The sequence below is a fragment of the Uranotaenia lowii genome, chromosome 2 (assembly GCF_029784155.1).
Source record: "Uranotaenia lowii strain MFRU-FL chromosome 2, ASM2978415v1, whole genome shotgun sequence".
Taxonomy (NCBI): domain Eukaryota; kingdom Metazoa; phylum Arthropoda; class Insecta; order Diptera; family Culicidae; genus Uranotaenia; species Uranotaenia lowii.
The window spans coordinates 221,830,773-221,852,930 of NC_073692.1; the positions used below are offsets into that span (position 1 = coordinate 221,830,773).

The 22,158-nt window shown below is 36.3% G+C and overlaps 1 protein-coding gene across 3 annotated transcripts in view; it reads left to right on the forward strand.

Annotated features, from left to right (window-relative positions):
• The first annotated feature begins 676 nt into the window (after positions 1-676).
• Positions 677-22,158, forward strand: part of LOC129748269 (protein lev-9) — a 122,152-nt gene continuing 100,670 nt past the window's right edge. For 2 of the 3 annotated variants that reach the window (XM_055742808.1, XM_055742809.1), the window contains exon 1: positions 677-1,204. In XM_055742808.1, the coding sequence (XP_055598783.1) occupies positions 1,144-1,204 (61 nt within the window). In that variant the 5' untranslated portion in view covers positions 677-1,143. The remainder of the gene's footprint in view (positions 1,205-22,158) is intronic. The other variant, XM_055742811.1, reaches the window with a different exon arrangement.

The window sequence follows — 22,158 nt, forward strand, 5'->3', positions numbered from 1 at the left end:
ATAAAACCCATAAAAAATATTTAACAAATTTGTATTTAATAATCATCTACAAATCTATTGGTAGGAGATATTCCACGGTTATTGAGTTTTCTCAACAATGCGATGAATTTAAGAGGTGGTCGTGTATTACTTTTTAAAATATTTTTTTTTGTTCTTTAATGCTTTAACCAAGAGCATATTTTAAGAATTTATGAATTGATCTGATGCTTCGATAAGAGAACAAAAAAAAAATTTGAAGGATAAAATTTTAACAACTGAGCTGCTTTATGTTGAAATTTTTGTCAAAAACTAGCTTCTGTCGAAATATAAGGTTTCCTACTAGAGAAAAGAGAGTATTTCAAGCGCAATCTGAACCTTTCGAATATTTAAATTCTACTTTTATTTCAAGAACAGTAAATACAACTACCACAGAATCTCATAATTTGTTAGTCTGATCTCCACGCGGTCTGCTACCTCGATTTCCCAGCCAGCTTCGGCGATCTGCGTGGCGATATCAGATGACATTACTTTCTCGCGTTTCTTATCTTGCGCGGTGTTCTCAAGAAACCGGCAACATAAACGTTGGTGCGTTAGTCTTCCGTCGGCAGTTCAGCCGGTTGGATATCGAATCGGCGGTGCTAGAACGATCGTGAAAGACTAGGGACCAACGATTATTTCCGAAAATCTAGATCTTGATTGATGTGTTATTGTTATTTAAAGAATTTCACAACGGCTTAGCGTGGCAGTAATTAGTGAGTGATTAAAATTATCGTCACATAAGCAAAACCGGTGGTCCAATCAAAGCATTCTACCCCAATGATGGCAGTCAGTAGCTGATGCTGGGCCATCATCGCAATCATCGACCTGAACAGGATTTCCCACGCGAGAAGGGTCGACGAGAAAATCCGAGAACAGGAGATACGTGCTGACCGTCCTAGCGCGAGGACACGTTTTTCTGCTGCTGCTCCCGTGTGCGAAAAGTGAAAAGTGCAAAACTGCAACACACCTTCAGCAAAAAGGCTAAGTGCAAAATCGGTTCGGGCTAGAGTGTGGATTTTCCAGTGTTTAGCACCTGGTGTCATGTTGTGCAATCCTTAGGGCGATTCCCGCTGCATCGGTGTGCGATAAAATCCAGCCCGAAAAAGTGAATCCTCGGGTGGAAAAATGGCGCTCAAGAAAAATCTTCTCTGCTGGCTCCTGCTGTCAGCCATATTGGTGAAAACGGGTGAGCCCTCTTGTTCTTGCTCGGCTGGCTGATATTGTACCTGCGTCGATAACGGAAGTGGAGTGCTCGGATTTTTCGGTGGTGTGTGGGTGGGGCAGAATGATCTGAGCTCGCAATGATAATCATGAATGACTTTCATGATTTAATGAGCCTGATGCTGACGATTTGGATGATGGTGATGATGACGATGATTTGTGGGTGGTTTGGGAGGATTCTAGTGTGTCATTTCGTCAACTGGGAGGCAATGTTTATGTTTTGATTGTGCCGATTTCGGGGCCGGATGCCACGTGATGCGCAGATAAGAAGGATTTTTACTTTGGAATTTGAGTTTGTTTGACTGAACAGCTGATGGAAAGATGTTTATGTTGTTATCGTTTCAAACAACAAGGACAGGGAAGTTTACACAGCTGCTGATACTTCTCGGAGATCTGAAACGCTAAGTTCTGAATCATAAAACTACGATCGCAATTCTGAACCAATCGTGTAATGATTTTAAGATTAAACAATCATTTAAGAGAACCCTCTGAAACAATTAACACTACGATATGGCGACTCCAATATTTCATGTTTCCCGGTATAGTTTCTAACGTTACTCTCTGGAGCCACTACTGTACAGCCTGGGTATGACGCTTGCAACAAGTAGCATACAATTTTTGTTTTTCACATATCTGATAAGGTTCTGAATAAAAACCACCGTAAATACTCGATGATACATCGGTTAGAAGCTGTTATGCACTGTCGACTCGGCACTTTCTTCTTTCAGTTATTACAGTCTATCTCTATGAAGATAACTTTTTTCTATCTAGAGACCGAATAATGGGAAAGGAGCAATTTTAGACTGTAATTCAGAAATATTTTTTAAAAATACTATCATAAACGCTCAATGAAAAAGAAAATCAGTTTCCAAAAAAGATAAAAATGATAAAAACATTAAAATAATTAAAAAAAATGAAAAAATCCATATTTATTTTTGGCAATTCATTTTAAATTATCCAAAATAATAAGGAGTGTATTAAAAAAAATGCAACACTTTATTTTGTGAATAACTTTTGAATGCATAGATTTAAATTGATGAAATTTTCAGCGAAGTAACCTGATGATATGATGTTTAAATATGTAAATTTTGGTTATGTTATATTTAGTGGTTTTTTAGATAGCGTCCAATGAAAAAAAAATTCGCCTTAAATTTTTGGGCAACACGAGCTCATCTATATGCATGCTATCAACCACCATTTTTTAAAACTATTTTTGATTACGTTTGCTGTTTCCTCAAGCTTAACCTTCAAGATAACTAAAAATTTCAAATCTGGTCGATGTTATAACAAATTTAGCCAATAGTCCCCATTCGGCACAAAAACAACATATTTGACTTACACCATCGTTCTTGCGTAATAGCATGATTCCAGATCCAATTAAAACAGAGTATAAATTTTGTGGGACCTATTGAAGAGCTTTGCAGAAAAAACGGTCGCATTTGGAGGCAGTCTTCTTTGTATTTTTAGCCATTCATCGTGTCAATCGTTATGAAAGACTGAATAATTTGTAGTTTCCACAGATCGTTAGCCTCCTCAAGTACAAGACATTATTTTTTTCAATTTTTTCTGCTTGGTTATCTCCGGGAAATACAGGCGATACTTGTCAACGAAAAGTTTGTGGTTGGAAACCTGCCAGGTGATCGCTAAAGAGTTCGTTTTGCCGTCCATTACTAAATTTTTCAAAATATCTCCCCACAAGCAGTCCAAATATTTTGTGCGCGATTTGACCACTGTATTTTGTTTAATTTACCAGTTGGTAGCTTATCTATCTTGTTGAAATGAAGTCATGCCTGTTTATAAGTCAGCTAGAAAAATCAGTCCAAAAAATTTCACTTTTTTATCACATCCTCTATTAATGTTTCCGGATTGAGCTTGAAAAAACCTCTCACATTCCTCTCTTTTCATGAAGTCAAAAATAAACCCTTTTGTTCAAAATTTAGCTCACTATTGGGTCTTCTTGAACTTCTTAAACGATTTACCATGTGAACTTTGGTCGAATAGTGGATTTACAGCTGTTTTTGGATCTCATACTGGGACCTTTTTCTCAATCCTGCCCAAAAAATTTTCTAGATGAATTTTAGTTTTGGACGCTGTCTCAAAACCACTAGACAGATTCTCATCAAATTTTGTGCACGTACATATTACATCACTAGGTAGCTTCATTGAAAATTTCATCAATTTCCTTCCAAGCATTCAAAAGTTATTCACGAAACAAAGTGTTGCATTTTTTTCGAATACACTTCTGATTCCTTATTCTAAGATGGAAAACAGCCTAAATATAAATTTGAGACAGCGAAAATCTCTAAATTTCAGGAACAACATAAAATGAATACAAATTTATAATCAAAATTAAAATTTCGTACAAACCGGAACTAAAACTAAACGCAGAAAATTCAGTGCACAAGTTTATCAGAAGTTAAAAAGAATTTAAATCCAAATTTGCTCATTCAGAAAAAATTACCCTAAATTTTGTTCAAATGTCTAATTTGAAAATTGATCAGTTATAAGTCAAATCGATCTTTGACAACCGATCAACTAAAAACCTGCATAAAAATTAATACAGATTTTGAATCTTTTTGCTATCCTTCAGTTAATCATGAATTCTAATATTTTCTAGATGTTTTAGTTTCCGAAATACAACGCTTTTAAAAAATTACTTTCTTCAGTGTCTAGAAATGTTTTTAAAATAAAATTACAACACATTACAACAAGTCATTTAGCTTTGAAATTAAAATTTCGATTTTCCGGATTTCCCTAAATCAAGTCCGATTGAGCTATAATTTTGCACAAGTCAGTATTTTGGACAATACTCCCCCTACTGTACATATTTGTTAAATCAATAAATATTGATGATGTTTCTAAGAAGAAACAATATTAGAATTTCTTTGAGTTTGTTCCTTCCGAAGGATTTGTTAGACACAGAGAACAGAAAATCAGTTAAAGAAAGCAAGAAGTAAATTGTAAAAATATTGCATTCGTACTCTACTTTTATGAATACACACCAACATACAAAATGTATACCAAAACATTTTATAGGGAGCGAGGCCGGATTAAGGAGGGGGGTTTTGTGCAATAGGGGCAATTGACCCGGGCCAGCCGGGTCAGAGCGGCCCCGAGGGAAAAACAGTTTTAACATTATTTCAATCATACTACTTAAATTTCTGAAAAGTAATAATAGTAATAACAACTAAAAGGGGCCCGTGAAATAATATCTAGAATAGTTTTTAGCTTACATTAGTTAAGGGGCCCCTTAGAGTAAGCAGTGAAGGAGTTTTCCCGCATTTTGCGAGCAGAGAATATAAATATCTTGGCCAAAAACCTTTCAAAACGAGATCGGTGACCAACACCTTAGAGTTCGTGAACAGACTGCAGGCGTCGGGAGGCATAGAAGAGGACGAGGTCATGGTTTCCTTTGATGTATCAGCTTTGTTTCCAAGTGTTCCCGTTAAAGAAGCTTCTAATCTGCTAGAAGATTGGTTGCTTCAACAACACAATGGGAGCACTTGGAAACTCAAAGTTAGAAACTACAAGAAATTGGTGGACTTGTGTATGGGACAAACCTTCTTTAAATTTAGAGATTTGTTCTATAGACAAACAAAGGGGGCACCAATGGGAAATCCTCTGTCTCCATTCTTGTGTGAACTGTTTATAGCTCATTTGGAGGAGACTCTTGAAAATCAAGATTTATTACCCGAAAAATGGTGGAGATACGTCGATGACATTTTTTGTGTAGTAAACAAAGATTTTCTAGAAGAACTTCTAACATCCATAAACGGTTTGCATAAGAATATTAAATTCACTTGCGAAATAGAAGAAGACAGGAAATTACCTTTCCTGGATGTTCTGGTAAGGAGAGATGATGGCCTATTCCAATTCGAAATCTACAGAAAGCCGACAAACACCATGAGGGTAATACCGAGCACCTCGAACCACTCGTTCCAGCATAAGATGGCGGCGTTCCACCACATGATCCATCGGATGAACTCCATTCCCCTATCAACTGAAGGAAGAGAAAAGGAACTCCAATATATTTTCCAAACGGCTAATAAAAATGGATACCAAAGTAGATCCATTCAAGCCATCATAAGGAAAAAAGAAAGATTGCTTCAACGGAAATCTTTCACTACTTTAACTCCTGTTCAGAAGGAGTTTCAACGAAGGTCCATGGAGTTCAACAGTGTCAACGCAGTCGAATTACGACACAAGTTGACAAAGTTCGATATTGAACTAGTGTTCACTAGCTCTAATAATCAACTGAAATCCATCTTAGGATCGACAAAAGATCCAGTGGAGCTCCTTCATAGATCTGGTGTGTACAAAATCAGTTGTTCCGACTGTGATAAGGTGTACATTGGACAAACCAGAAGGAAGTTGATTGATAGATTCGAGGAACACATGGCTATAGCTAGATCTGACTCAAAGAAGAAAATTCTTCCTTCACAGAATCCTAGATCTGCAGTAGCTTTACACATGTGTGAATCTGGTCACTCTATTGATCGAGGAAATGTCTCGCTGATCCGGTCTTTGAATAGTAATTCGCTTAAATTGGATGTTGCTGAAAGCATTGAAATCTTCAATGAAAAATCAGTTCATCTCTTAAACGGAGACTCCGGACCAGGGCACACTTGGTTGTTCAAATTCTTAGGTAAAAAGAAATACAATAATTTACCTGACAATGCCCAAAAACGGGTAGAAAATAATTTAGCACTACCAGAAAACACCCAGAATAGGGTAGGTAGACCCAAAAAACAGACAACGGCACAACTGCCGAGCATTCGGAGGTTTCTGCTACCTAGTAGTAGCTTACCTAACCCGGACAATATAAGGGAGGGAAACGATACACATTCATCAATCGAAAACGTTCACTGAAGAAGGTAGTAAGTTGCTATCGAAATACTGGTATATGAACTTTTCATTTACCGTGGTTGAATTAAAAGGAATCTTTCGATTGCTTTGATTCAATATCTTGGTATTGAATTTCAATATTTTCAACCCAAAACTTGAACAAAAATAGTGTAAACCGAATTCGAAAAAATAAGAAGAATAAAGTCTGCTTCATTTAATATTGGAAAACAAACAATTGCGTGTAGTTCAGTCATTTATTAACGAATTCATAATTTGTTTTTCATACAAATGTAGCATTTTCTTTACTCTTTCATAAAAAAAATTAAAAAAATTATTCATTGCTGTTTCGAAGAAATTCTCGTACTTTTCTCGTAATACGGCACATTAGGCGGCGCACACCCTTTTCGTCCACCGTTTTGGCGATTTGATTCCACCAGTTCTTCATTTGAGTCATGTTCCTAACAAGTTTTCCCTTTGCCTCCGCTTCGTGATTGCCCAGTATTTCTCTATCGGCCGGAACTGGGGGCAGTTTGGGGGGTTGAGGTCCTTCGGTATTACGCTGACCCCGTTCGTTGCGTACCATTCCATAACCGTTTTGCTGTAATGGCAGCTTGCGAGGTCCGGCCAAAACATTACTGGACGGTCGTGGGCACGAATAAACGGCAGAATCCGTTTCTGTAGGCACTCTTTTTTGTAGACTTCTGATGTCATTGTCTTGTCAGTGAGAAAGACTTTGGTTTTCTGTCCACAACTGCATATCCCCTGCCAAATCATGTACTTGCGGGCGAATTTATCCGCAAACACGAACTTATATTTTGCAGGTACATCCCCCCGAGCCGTCGCCAAATAAAATTTTTGACCTGGGATTTGCCCAAAGTCACGTAGGTCTCATCGTCCATCAGAATACATCCGTCGAACTTGGTCAGCACTTGGTCGTACAGCTTTCGAGCACGGATTCTGGCCACATTGTTCTGCTTCAGCGTCCGATTTGGCTGTTTGCTGGCTCGAAATGACCTTATTCCTTCCCGGAGACGAATTCGTCGCACCGTACTGTGAGCGGCCTGGAACTTATTGGCCAAATCGCGGTCTGAAAGATTGGGATTCCTCTTGACGGCCTTGATGACTTTCCCACGCAGTTTCCGGTCGACAGTTCCACTCCGACGCTTCGAATACGGCTTCCGAGCCGTCGTCAATGTTTCCTTGTACTGCTTGATAACACGCCATACGGCATTTCTGGGTATTTTAAGCTGTTTAGCTAGCTTCGATGCCGACAACAATGGATTTTCAAGAAAACTGTGCACAATTTGATCTCTCCGTTCGGCTTCCATGGCGGTTGTTTACAAAATGCTATCGTTTGGTGTTATGACATAAATACATTGTGAAAGGTAATGAATTTCCCGACACGTGGGTGAAAAAAGTTTCCAAATCCGTCCACTAGGAGCGCCACAATGAGCAAAAGAATTTGTTCCAATATTAAATGAAGCAGACTTTATGAGCAAAAAACCTCATACTTTAATTTTTTCATCGAATCAGGTTATTCTGTGCAGAACAGTTAAAATAAAGAAAAACTCTCCTCATTCGGGTGAAAACCGGGTAATAATATAACTTTTCACTTTTCAATCATTATTATTAAAATATCCCTTGGTTTATAAATTCTAAGCTCTTTTCCCTTCCTTTTTTTATACTGTACTTGCTTTAATTGGACCAATCGACAGTATCTTTTTTGAATTTCCATCACAATATGTGTATAGACTTGAAATCTTATTGAAACATTTTCAACTGATTCAACTAAAATTTTATCATGTACTGAAGTAAATATCCTAAATTCAGCATATCATTTTCCAAATGGTTGTTCTAAAATTATCATAAAAACGTTCTCATAGTTGAGTTGCTAACATCATTGAGTGATTCTCTTAACACGTTCCTCGACACGCTCATTCTGTTAGTTTAACTAGCCGGGCCCAAAAAAATTATCGGAGCGAAAAAATAAAGAGGGAGAACTCCTACATTTGCAACGTGTGGCTTAACTGAGCGGCTAACTTGAGTAAGAGAGCGTCACCCGTTTTCGATGTGACGGGGCTTCCCAGAAAATATACCCGTCACCCGAATATGGGTCCCATGACGACGAACGTGTTAACATGAATATTTCTATGTTTTTAATCTTATCTTTTTCCAGATACAATATATTAAAATTTTCAAGTCTTGTGTTGTTTCTTCATTTACTGAAGTTTAGTTTCATGTTTTTTTTTTAATTTTGAGAACTCAGGATCTTTTTTAAAGGTACTTAACTCATTTGGATTCCTTATCTGACTTTTTTCAATGATAACTGATTCTGTGTTTTAAAGATTATCTAATAAGGGGAAATCAAATTAAGCAATTTCAATAGTGGAGATGGATTAACCTGGATTAATTCCGATGTTGCTCTTCCCAGAATTTCCTAGAGCGAGTGAATAAGTCTAGCAAGACAGAGTGTTGTTCCCCCGGTCGGGTGAGGCCCATTGGCGGACGAGTCTGCAACGTCCTCTTTGGCAAAAATTCAAGTAAACCGAAGCTATAAGTATTCTTTTTCTTTTTAATTCATTTTTAAATCGAGTTCCATGAATTTGAAAATGTTGTTTTGCAGCGGTTTGCGATGCACATTAAGTGCTTTGAGAAGCATTAAAATTCTGATTTACTTTCCGAACCGTTATTAACTTTTAGTTTAAATTAAAGTTTTCGTTTAAGTATTTACGGAACGTTTGAATTAATCAGGAATGTTTGTCTTGTCTGATTTTTTATATCAGTTTTTTTATTCTGCTACTGATTACTTTTTTTCAAAATTTACTCGTTATCACGATGAAACTGTAAAATCTGACTGACAAAAATTTTAAGAGAAATAACTTTTAAAATAAAATTTGACAATATAAATCGTATCCTTTCATCGATCTTCACAAGGTTTTTTTTTCAAATCAGTAATGTATATCTCTGTCTCGATATTTTTTTCATAGACCTTTTCTTTTGTTATTGTTTTAGCAATTGTTTTCTATTCTTTTTATAATCTGTGAACGTATTATCTTACAGACAGAAGAAAGTAATTTCCTTGCTTCAAGAGAAAGCATTGTTCAATAAGTCTTTGTAGAAAAGCTAAAATAATGGGGAGTATAAAAGATCGCTATCTCAAATACTTAAATACCGAAAAGCATTAAACTTTCTGCAAACGTTTCCCAAAATTCAACATGTTATCAAATTGCATCATCTATAACTTTTTGATTCTTCATTCCATGTTTTTATAGTGTTTATTTGTTAATTCTGTTCAAGAGCCGTTTCGAGAATCAGTGATGTGATACACTCAGAAAAATACTATTATGTATGCCATAAGATTCTCTTATGAAGTGGCGCCATTAGAAAAATCATTGAAATTCATAGGATTGTCTTGTGAAGCGAATGAATTCTGAAGATGAATGCCTGCTGCAATGAGAGGTTGTTGCTTTTCATAAGAGGTTCTTATGGAAACAGTAAATCATTTTCTAATAAGAATAATTTTTGATATTTTATGCTGAAAACATTCACTTTATTGTTTGCCAAGCTTATTGAATCTTTAATGGTCACCATCAACAGCGCATCAACAGACACTTCCATCAAAGTTATTTTTGCCGCATCTCAACTTCGACCTTGCGTTTTTTGTCGATCAGCTAGCTGAAAAGTATAAACAAAAATCGAACTTACCATTCCGGAGATGACAATTACATTTAACTTTGAAGAAAAACTAGTAAGGGGCCGTTCAGATACCACGTGGACAAAAAAATTAGATTTTTGACCCCCTCCTCCCCTTCCGTGGACAAGCGTGGACATACCCCCCTCCCCGGATGTCCACGTGGACACATTTGAAAAGAAAAATATTTTAAATACCTATAATTTAACAGTTAGAAAACACAACTTTTTGCCTTTTTGTTATAGAAATGGTTGATTTTGTAAAACCGAATAAGAATTTCCTTTAAAAAAAAAATTAAAAAATTTTAATTTCTTAATTATCATATTTATCACTTGCTTTCAAGTAGCTACTTTTTGATTAAACTTAAACTGGAAAGGTATGCCATTTTTAGATTTTGATTTAAACATCTTAATATTTATTCACCTTAACCTTCCAAAGTCGTTCGGGTCAATATGACCCGAAGCGCACATTCAAATCATCATAACTCTTCTAGAAAAAATCGCAAAAATTTGATTTTAAAAACCTCCCTGGGGAATCACAAAATACACAATCTGTAGTACCAGGCAACTTCCTGTGAACACCGGAAGTGCTCCCTCAAAAAAATCCGTAATTAGGCTGTTCGGGTCTATATGACCCGAGAGTTTGCGTAGGTTCCCCTGGCCGCAAATATTGACCGATTCCGATGAATTTTAATTCATTGTATAGATAATTTATTCTAGTTTTTCATTATCGAAAAAATAAGTCGAAATATTTTACGAGATCACCTGTAGCTGATTCCGAATGAAAAAAGTCCCGAAAAAGAGCTCTTTTTAGAATGCTTATAACTTGTGACAGGTTCCAAACATTGCGCTGATTTTATAATATTTGGAATTGTCAAGAATAAATCTATGCATGGATGTATAAGTTTTTGGTGGTCCAAAGGAAGTTTTGGCCGCTATCCCGGAACTTCCGGTAGAAAAAATTCTTACTTAAAAAAAGTCACCCAATTTCGGCTTTGCATTACTGTATCTCGCTTACCAATGGAGCGATTCTCTGAGTTCAAATTTTAGTTTTTTTTCGTTAACTTCATTATTATTTTCGTAGAACATAGTTGGTTCCTCAAAAATTTCAGTTGTTCAGTATATTGTAATGAAAATCACATCTTTTTTGTCATTTTTCAAACTCCCCCTCATGTCGGTGGGTTTACGGGATTTTGTTAGCGTGATTTCTCTAAAATTTGAACTCAAATTGGTCACTTTTTATATACCTAAAGATTCATTAGAATCTCCTCTTTCGATGGACATACTTTTTGTGTGGTGTTTTGAAAATTTGTAGCAACGTTTTTCGAATTTACTGAAAGCTGTCAGATTTCAACCAGTTTGTCCCACATTTTCAGCAGGTTGGTGTACAAATCTCGCACCCCTCACGTAGCCGCGGGAGAAACAAATCCTTTAGCTCTCTTTTTGTCGCTCACCAAATCTACCACCAAGGATGGAAAAATTCGTTCACCAGCATGAACGCTAATGATTCTCAATCACCGCTCCGTTCACGATGACAGCATCGGCGATGCGAGCGTGAACAGACGACCGCTGATTGGTCGGATTGGCAATCCGAATGAATGAACTTTTAAATACGTTCGGGTGAACGAACCGATGGCGGAAACGTTCGCCGCAGTTAACTGGATCGTTTTTATTTTCACCACGACGTTCGTTGGGTGAATTGATTCGCAAATGATTGTTGAAACACAATCGCCAAACGATTGCACGATTGCATTCGCGAATGTTTCTGTAACCGGTAAAGGATTGCACCATCAGGTGCTTGTTTTTCGGCTAATTTTGTGCGTGTTTTAGCCCCAGCGCTCACTGACGGTTTGTTTTCTCATGATTTTATTATAATTTATGTTCGAATAAGAACATTCAGCACTTTTGCACATTGCGTAGATATCTAAACTGACAAATGGGGGTTTGAAAATGTCCACTCTTGTTTACGAAGCCTAGGGATTCAGCTTTTGGCTACTGGGACATTTTCTTAACCAAAATTGCCAAATTATCATTTAATTATGTTGAGATTGCAAGAATACAGAATACAAAATTATTACTTTTATATGCGTCACATAAAAGTTATAAAATCCCACACATAAATATTGTAAGCCGACAAAGCACTCAAATATCTGCCTACATCTGGGCGATTACGTGCTTGCCTACTTGAAGGCGTTTTGTTTTGTTCGAATTGGTTTTCGGAAGGAAATAAAAAAATCTTATGTATTGGCTCGAAATTTTTTTTAAATGTTTATTGTTCATTGAAATAACTATAAAAATGCTAAGCCTAATACGTGCGTATGTTTCGCGTTCGTATCCCATTGGGACATAAAAGCGAATTCCGCACCGGAAAATCAGCAGCTAAGACGACGTTTATTTGACTGAAACAATATCGACGGCTTTGATCGACACCAGGCCGACGTCCTTGCCTCCTATTTTCAAACCCCCCCCATTGTCAGTTTAGTTTTCTACGCAATGTGCAAAAGTCCACACTTTTACTAATTATATGTTGAATGTTCCTATTCGAACATAAATTAAAATAACATCATGAGAAAACAAACCATCAGCGAGCGCGGGGGCTAAAACACGCACGAAATTAGCCGAAAAACAAGCACCTGATAGCGCAATCCTTTACCGGTTACGGAAACATTCGCGAATGCAATCTTACAATCGTTTGGCGATTGTGTTTCGACAATCATTTGCGAACGTCGTGGTGAAAATAAAAAACGATCCAATTGAACGCGGCGAATGTTTCGGGCTTCGTTTCGTTCACCCGAACTTATTAAAAGTTCATTCATTCGGGATTGCAATCGTTAGTGTTCATTGTGGTGTATTAGCTTTTTCCTTTCCCGATTGCTTCGATTGACAGTTAGAATTGAATGAGTTCACCACGGATTGCAGATTGAATGTACTTCGATCCGATTTTTTCCATGCTTGTCTACCACCCAATCCAGCAGCAGGAGGAACTGCCGTCTCGCCGCGTGGTTTGTTGATTGATTGTGCTGATGCTGATAACGAAATGATTGCTTTATTGTTGTAGGTATTGCTTGAATCTTTTTTGATATTTTATATTATAAATATTTGAATGGATGGGTAACATTTCTAAAGTTCACGTCCATGATTCCGGATTCAGATTCAGATTTCAGATTTCAGATTCAGGTTTCAGATTCAGATTTCAGATTCAGATTTCAGATTCAGATTTCAGATTCAGATTTCAGATTCAGATTTCAGATTCAGATTTCAGACTCAGATTTCAGATTCAGATTTCAGATTCAGATTTCAGATTCAGATTTCAGATTCAGATTTCAGATTCAGATTTCAGATTCAGATTTCAGATTCAGATTTCAGATTCAGATTTCAGATTCAGATTTCAGATTCAGATTTCAGATTCAGATTTCAGATTCAGATTTCAGATTCAGATTCTGATTTCAGATTTCAGATAATCTTTCTCTATTTTAAAATCAAAACATTTACTACGAAAAGAGGTATCAGCATAAGCACAATCAATCAACAAACCACGCGGCTGGCGAGTTGGACAAATTTGCCCTAGCCATCAAAACGCAAAGAAAAAAAACACGCAACAAGACGGCAGTTCCTCCTGCTGCTGGATTGGGTGGTAGATTTGGTGAGCGACAAAAAGAGAGCTAAAGGATTTGTTTCTTTCGCGGCTACGTGAGGGGTGCGAGATTTGTACACCAACCTGCTGAAAATGTGGGCCAAACTGGTTGAAATCTGACAGCTTTCAGTAAATTCGAAAAACGTTGCTACAAATTTTCAAAACACCACACAAAAAGTATGTCCATCGAAAGAGGAGATTCTAATGAATCTTTAGGTATATAAAAAGTGACCAATTTGAATTCAAATTTTAGAGAAATCACGCTAACAAAATCCCGTAAACCCACCGACATGAGGGGGAGTTTGAAAAATGACAAAAAAGATGTGATTTTCATTACAATATACTGAACAACTGAAATTTTTGAGGAACCAACTATGTTCTACGAAAATAATAATGAAGTTAACGAAAAAAAACTAAAATTTGAACTCAGAGAATCGCTCCATTGGTAAGCGAGATACAGTAATGCAAAGCCAAAATTGGGTGACTTTTTTGAAGTAAGAATTTTTTCTACCGGAAGTTCCGGGATAGCGGCCAAAACTTCCTTTGGTCCACCAAAAACTTATACATCCGTGGATAGATTTATTCTTGACAATTCCAAATATTATAAAATCAGCGCAATATTTGGAACCTGTCACAAGTTATAAGCATTCTAAAAAAAGCTCTTTTTCGGGACTTTTTTCATTCGGAATCAGCTACAGGTGATCTCGTAAAATATTTCGACTTATTTTTTCCATATTGAGAAACTAGAATAAATTATCTATACAATGAATTAAAATTCATCGAAATCGGTCAATATTTGCGGCCAGGAGAACGTACCGAAACTACAGGTCAAATTTATCTAAAATAGATTTGTACGGAAATTTTGCGAACGGCTTTGGAAGGTTAAGAAAATATTTTGAAACTATGTCCACGTGGACATGACCCAAACCCCTACCCCCCTCTCCGTGGACAAGCGTGGACATTTCCATACCCCCCTCCCCCCCTAAGTTGTCCACGTGGTATGTGAACGGCCCCTAACTATATGAACTAGCGATTGCTCCGTACTGTTAGATGATGAAAAAACTGATGGAATGAATGAATGTGTACATTATTTTCACACAATGCCATTTCTTCTATTTTTCATAAGAACATCGTATGAAAATTGAAAGAATTTCATAAGACTATTATGAAAAATTATTTTACACTCTAAAAAGCGGTTCATAAGACGCTTATGTATCTTATGAAAATTATAATAAGAATTTGCTTGAGTGTAGAGATTATAGTGAGGGAATCAGCTAGCTTGTAGGAAATTCGAACGGTTGCTTTTTTAATTATTTGAGAGTTCATAACTCTTTTTAAATTTTCTACTTGAAACACCGCGCAGATATTATTAGGAATTTCCTTACGAACAACACAAGCTTTTGAAGAGAACAGGAATTACAGATTTATAATTGATCCAAAAAAGTATCTTGCTAACAATCCTTTCTTCATCCTCTTTGACTACTAGGACGTGTCCGGCGCCGTTATTGATCATTTTTTTAAAGGGAGAGCATGAGTTTTGTGCAATGAGAATGAGTTGCTAATCCCAAGCTGCATTCTTTTGGCCCTTGTACAAAATTGATGGCCTCGATCAATCACGGAGTAGCAACCATTGGCGATGTGGAACTCGTTCTACTTAGCCACGCCAGCGATCATGAAATTCGAAATGCATTTTAATGATTCGATACAATATAATATTATATTTTTATTAAAACTATGAGAAAATGGTGGTATTTTTGAAGACTAATTAAAGCATTTCGGGCTTAATGATTTAAGGTGGATATGAGTAGTCAAACAAGCTAAGCTAAGCTGATAACTGATTCTGTGTTTTACACATTCAATCTCTATTCTGAATTTTTATTTCAATCGATCATTTTTGCACTTATACTCTTTAGTCTTTAGTCCGGCCTTGCTAGGGATAGTTAATTCTCGTTGAAATTTGAGAAAGTAACGGGATCCTTGACGATGGTGTGAGAGTGAAATTAGTTGTGCTTTAGATTTCAAAGACTCTCTGGAGCCACCACCTACGCATTCCTTGAAGATATTCGATACCCGGCTAGGTTTTACTTAGTTTTGTATGATTCCAAATTCTTCGTCAAAATCATCAAAAAACAACAGATGGCATGGATTTCGTTTTTTTTTTTTTTAAATATATCTTTATTCGTACCAATTCATCATTACATTTATATTACATTAATACATTAAATTAGGTGTTCAGTTCAATAATGAACTTTCAGAGCCCTATAGTTCAATAATCACTAACATTTATTTATTTGACTTAAATTTGCTGAGCGCAATCAAGCATTTTTATAAAGGAGAACATCCTGTCGTGTAAAAAATATTTTAAACTTAAAACTAAAAACTAAAGCTATCCTAAAATTAAACTAATTGTAGAGAGAGCGAATCTCTGCGATGGAAGACTGCATCGATTTGCCTCTGAAGTTGGAGATTATTTTGTTGGCCATCTCTTCGATAGTTTCAATGCCTGCAATCCGATGAAGATCTTCGGTGCTGTGCCAAGGTGGAAGCCGCAAAATCATTTTCAGAACCATGTTCTGAATCCTCTGGATGGCTTTCTTCCTCGTCGCGCAGCAGCTAGACCAAATCGGAACTGCATACATTATCGCTGGTCGGAAAACTTGTTTATATATCAGCATCTTATTTCGCAGACACAACCTGGATTTCCTGTTGATGAGAGGATAAAGAGATTTAGTATATTTATTAAACTTAGATTGAATATCTTCAATGTGATTTTTAAAAGTAAGATTCCGATCAAGTGTAAGTCCCAGGTACTTCTCGTGATCAGACCATTCTAATGAAACCCCATTAAAAGTTATGGAATGATTTTCATTAGGTTTTAAAAAATTTGCTCTTGGTTTATGGGGAAATAAAATAAGTTGAGTTTTGGAAGCGTTAGGAGAAATTTTCCACATTTTCAAGTAATTCAAAAAGGAATTTAAATTTTGTTGCAATCTACTGCGTACCACCCGTAAAATTCGACCTTTGGCTGAGAGCAAAGTATCATCAGCAAATAATCTTCTACCTTTTCCTTCTGGTACATCAGGAAGATCAGAAGTAAAAATATTGTATAAAATTGGCCCAAGTATACTGCCTTGAGGGACACCAGCTCTAATGGGTGTCCTTTCAGAGCATGCATTTTGATAGCTTACTTGTAAGGTTCGGCTAGTCAAATAATTTTGAACTATTTTGGTGAGATATACAGGAAAATCAAATCGAGCTAATTTAGCTACTAAACCTTTGTGCCAAACACTGTCAAAAGCTTTTTCAATATCAAGAAGAGCAACACCAGTTGAATAACCCTCAGATTTGCTAGCGTTAATCATATTAGTTACACTCAAAAGTTGATGTGTAGTAGAATGTCCATGACGAAAACCAAATTGTTCATCAGGGAAAATAGAATTCTGATTAATGTGAATCATCATTCTATTCAAAATAACTCTCTCAAATAGTTTACTTAAAGAAGGAAGCAAACTAATTGGTCGATAACTTGAAGGCTCTGAAGCACTTTTTCCAGGTTTCAAAATTGGAGTTACTTTGGCATTTTTCCATTTATTGGGAAAATAAGCCAAATGAAAACATTTATTGAAGATTTTAACTAAATAATTTAAAGTGCTTTCAGGCAACTTTTTAATAAGAATATAGAAAATCCCATCTTCCCCTGGAGCTTTCATATTTTTAAATTTTTTGAAAATCAATTTAAGTTCATCAATATTTGTCTCACAAGAACTTTCAAATACATTTTGTTTAGAAAGGATATCATCAAATTCAAGGGAAGTTTGAGCATCAATTGGACTTACAAAGTTTAAATTAAAATCATGAGCAGACTCAAATTGTTGGGCTAATTTTCGAGCTTTTTCTGCATTAGTTAAAAGAAGTTTATCCCCATCTTTAAAAGTAGGAATTGGCTTCTGGGGCTTTTTCAGAATTTTAGTTAATTTCCAAAATGGTTTTGAGTAGGGTTTTATGTCCTCTACTGCTTTAGCAAAATTTTCATTACGAATGAAATTTAAACGACGTTTGATCTCTTTTTGAAGGTCGCAATAAATTAATTTCAAATAAGGATCCCTAGTACGTTGATATTGGCGTCGACGAATGTTTTTCAGTCGTATCAAAAACTGAAGATCATCATCAATTAAAGGTTGATTAAATTTATGTTTAACTGTGGGTATTGAAGCGGCTTTAGCATTGACTATTGAAGTTGTCAAATTTTCTACAGCCAAATCAATATCTTCTATTGAATTCAGTGGAACGTTTACATCTAAATTACGTTCAATAAAATTCATATATCGCTCCCAGTTAGCCTTTTGAAAGTTAAAAGCTGATTTTAAAGGGTTTTCAATGGGACTTTGGGATAAAGAAAATGTTACTGGAAGGTGGTCTGAATCGAGGTCCGCATGAGTAACTAATTGACTACAATGCTCGCCTAAATCCGTTAGAACCAAATCAATTGTGGAGGGATTTCTAATTGAAGAAAAACAAGTATGCCCATTAGGATATTCAACAGTATAATAACCTGCAGAGCAGTCGTTAAATAAAATATTCCCATTTGAATTTGATGAAATATTATTCCAAGATCGGTGTTTTGCATTAAAGTCACCAATAATAAAAAATTTAGATTTATTTCTGGTGAGTTTTTGTAAATCTCCCTTCAAAAAATTTTTCTGTTCACCGCTGCATTGGAAAGGCAAATATGCGGCAACAATTATAATTTTCCCCATAGAAGTTTCTAATTCAATTCCAATTGTTTCTAAGACTTTTGTATTGAAAGAAGGAAGAAGTCTAAATTTGAGACGACTATTGATGACAATAGCTACACCTCCACCTTGTCGATCAAGTCGATCATTTCGTAAAATTTTAAAGAAAGCATTGCTTTTCAAGTTATTGTCTGGCTTTAAAAAAGTTTCAGTGATGGCAGCAATATGTATGTTTTGAGTTTTCAAAAATAAAAAGAATTCATCTTGGTTAGCCAGCAAAGATCTAGCGTTCCAATTCATAATATTTAAACATCTATTTGGATCCATGAGGGAATCGCAAAGTCATAATAATTTTGTTAGCATAATTAAAAGAAGTTTGGAAAGCTTCAAACATTGAATTTGCTTTCAACATAAGTTGCATCATTTCCATTAAATTTTGATGCAAAAATTTTAATTTTTCCTCAGTAATCTCACCCAAATCAACAAAATTGTTAGGATCAGAAAAGGAAGGAGAAGAAAAAGTATTTGAATTTCGGGGATTTTCCCAAGCCTTCGCATGAACGTTGAGACTTGGTTTTTTCCCATTTTTATTAGTTAAACCTGAAGAAGGCAACCCATTTTCAACCACCTCTGAGAACGATAAACAACGAGTCTGTGGCGCAGATTCAGCCCAGGTAACATTAAAATCACTTCGGGTATTACCCAGCCGTGATTCCAATGTAGGCCGGGGCTGACCGCGAACAGGCAGGTGTTTTGCCGGTCTGACGTGTGAAGACGAAAAAGAGGAAGGAGGAGAAGAAACTTTTCTGGAAACTTTGGGATTTTTCCTAGAAGCAACAATTTTTGCCCTAACGGGACAGTCTAGAGAATTCGAGGAATGATTACCTGCGCAATTCGCACACTTAAAAAATTCTGTTTTTGGCTTATCACCACCAAAAAGGCATTTAGATTTTTCATGATCGAATGAGCCGCAAAACATGCATCTGGCATTCATTCTACAATTTTTAGTGCCATGACAAAAAGCTTGACAACGACGACATTGCGCAATATTTTGAAGAAAATTGGTAGAAGATTTACGAAAAGGTTCGAATTTGACTCGACAATGAAACATAAGACGAGCCTTTTCAAGAATTTGCAAATTATTAACCTGATCCTTTTTAAAATGGATCAAATAAAGTTCAGGAGCAAAACCAACACTACTGGTATTATTTGTGTTGGTTCTTTTCCTCATTTGAATTACTTGAATTGGAGAAAAACCTAACAAAGAATTTAATTCAGCTGTGATCTCATCCGGTGTCTGATCGCCAGTGAGACCACGAAGTACAACTTTAAATGGACGATCACTTCTAGTGTCGTACGTAAAAAATTGGTGTTTTTTATTATTCAAATAATTTAAAACCTTTTGAAAATCATTAAAAGATTCCACCAATATACGAGCAGTTCCCCTTCGACCGATCTGAAAAGAAATCTTCACATCCTTGACGGAAGTGACGATTTCTTTTCGAAAGGCATTGAAGTCAGGAATCGTGACCGTTATTGGTGGAATCTTTTCGTTTTTAAGAGTATAAGAAGAAGAAGGTTTCTTAGTACTCTTATCAGAATTAAATATGAATATTTCCTCATCACCGATGTTATGAAGGACATCTAATGAATTGGAAATTTCAACTTTTTTGGGCGATGGACCTGAATTAGGTTCGGCAATCCGTTTTCTCCCGGCCCTTGAGCCGGCCGATGACTTCCGGCATGGATTTCGTTAATTTGTTCCATTGTTTTACATAGCGTTGTGATGACCTGACAATAAATCCAGCTTCATGCCGACAGAATTTCTCTTGGGTTCCGTTTGCAGAATACTAGTGCTGTTAATATCCTTTCAAAATGTTACCATGCATTCATCCAATCAATCGGAGATGGTACAGTAAACAAAGTCGAATTATCACTTGAGCTTTCAAAGCAGTGTCGGTTTGCAACCGATTCCTGGTGATTTGCTGGTTTATTAAATTTAAAAGATATTTATTTAGCGAGTGGTTATTTGTTATATTATGAATAATAATTGTTCGAGAAATAAACGGTTCTGCCAATTATGGTATTGAAAAGAACACTAATTTGAGAATAGTGTTAAATTATAAATTCAACTTTACATACACTGATGGACATAAGTATTCAACATGTTAGTACTTTGATGAGATTTTCCTCTTTTCACTTTTGTTCTTGATCTTTAAATACTCCAAACTATTTATAAAAAACCAAAATAATAAGTTTTCTCGAAATCAAACTGAAGTGAATAAAATGTCTTAGTTTCACTCATTGACAATATTTGTAGATCTTGAAATTGAGAAATTAACAATTTCTCAAATTCAATGTCCAATCAAAAATGTAAAATGTAGTATTTTTCTTCCCTTCTTGTTACGTAAGAAGAGTAGAGCACCGAAAATTTAATGCCTTTAGAAACATTCTACAGCATCTATTTACATAAAAATTTCTGTAAGTATCACAAACTATTAAGAGTTTCTTCAAATAAATGCGATGAGTTAGGTAGCATATGTCGAATTCTTATATACATCAGTGTATGTTCAAATAACCTCGTTTTTTAGAATAGTTTATTGTGAAATCAGTTTGTTAACGTTTGTGTTGAAACAGCACAAACAGAAAATTTTAGGAACATATTAATAACTACCTTTTAATTTAATAGTTACCTACATATTAGCTCTCATTACAAGAAGTGAAATTGAAAATGACATAAAAAATGGTTCAAATAAAAGTTTCAGAGCCGCAGAAAACCAGTTGAAGCGGAAGGCATTAACCTAGAACAATCTGTTTTTACGATATCCTACGTCAACATTATTGCGCTTGTGCACGACTGATGACGATGAAGCTGATGATTGTAATGATGACGGCAATGATAGTTCCTTACGAAAATCAACTCACAGCATCCCGAACAGAACAGCTGTGGCATGTGACCGAAACCGGAACACGGACAATTTGAAGAGAAAGCTAGGACCATCAACATGAAACACTCAAACTCACATTCAACGATGACAAAGTTGTTGCACTTGTCCCCGTTTTCTGGTAGTGGTTTTTCCTATTTTCCCTTCTCGGTGCTACTGTTGTCCTTGCACGTGACACACTGGTCGTGAAAGATAAGATGAACTTTGAGAAGAAAGTGAAAAGTTTTCTGTTCGTTCTCGAGATGGCACTTGGAAAAGTTTGCAAAGTGGTTCGTTCAAAGTTTTGCTGTTCGCAATTGAAGTATATTTCTTTGCTTTTTATCTTTGTTTCTATAACATATTTTTTTAAAGTGAAGAGCTTCAGTTTGATTGTTTGTATTTTACGCTATAAAAACTATGCAGATTCGGGGTATCTAGCTTAGTTACATAATTTCCCAATCCCAATCCCTCAAAAACAACTCTGTCTAGCTAGACACTTTGCCAAACAATAACATATGTACAATGTCACTAATTGTCTATGATTTTTGATGATGCTCATTAAGTCTCGCGTGCTTTCAAAAGCGTTCAGGTGATGTTTTGACAACAATCCAGACGCGATGACTAATTTGTTGATTCGAAACATTTGTAAATTTTCACTCGCCGCCATCAATAATGATGTTGTTACATCACCCTGCAAAAGCCGCCGGGTATCGTACAGGGGAAAACCGCCGAATGTTGCCGGCTATATGTCTAATGATGTGAAACCCGTCCGCGGTTCAGCCAATATGTCTCGGATTTGTGTAGCCGAAAACCTTGCTACCAAAATAACCTTTACGCTCGTTGTGCTTCTGTCACATCCCATAATGTGGTCTGGTCTGGTCTTGGTGCGCGCTTTCGTTTGGCCGCTGCAAGATCGTCTTGCCAAATTGCGGTCGTCTGCATATCTGTCAGTCTGTCAACGGTCTGGCAAATTGCGCAGCCGGAACGTCTGGGAGGCTTGTTTACGGATATGTCGCCAAGTCTGGGTGGAACATTATGACAGTGATGGATCACAAAATTTTGCGACGATATGATGTAACGTACTCGAAAGCGT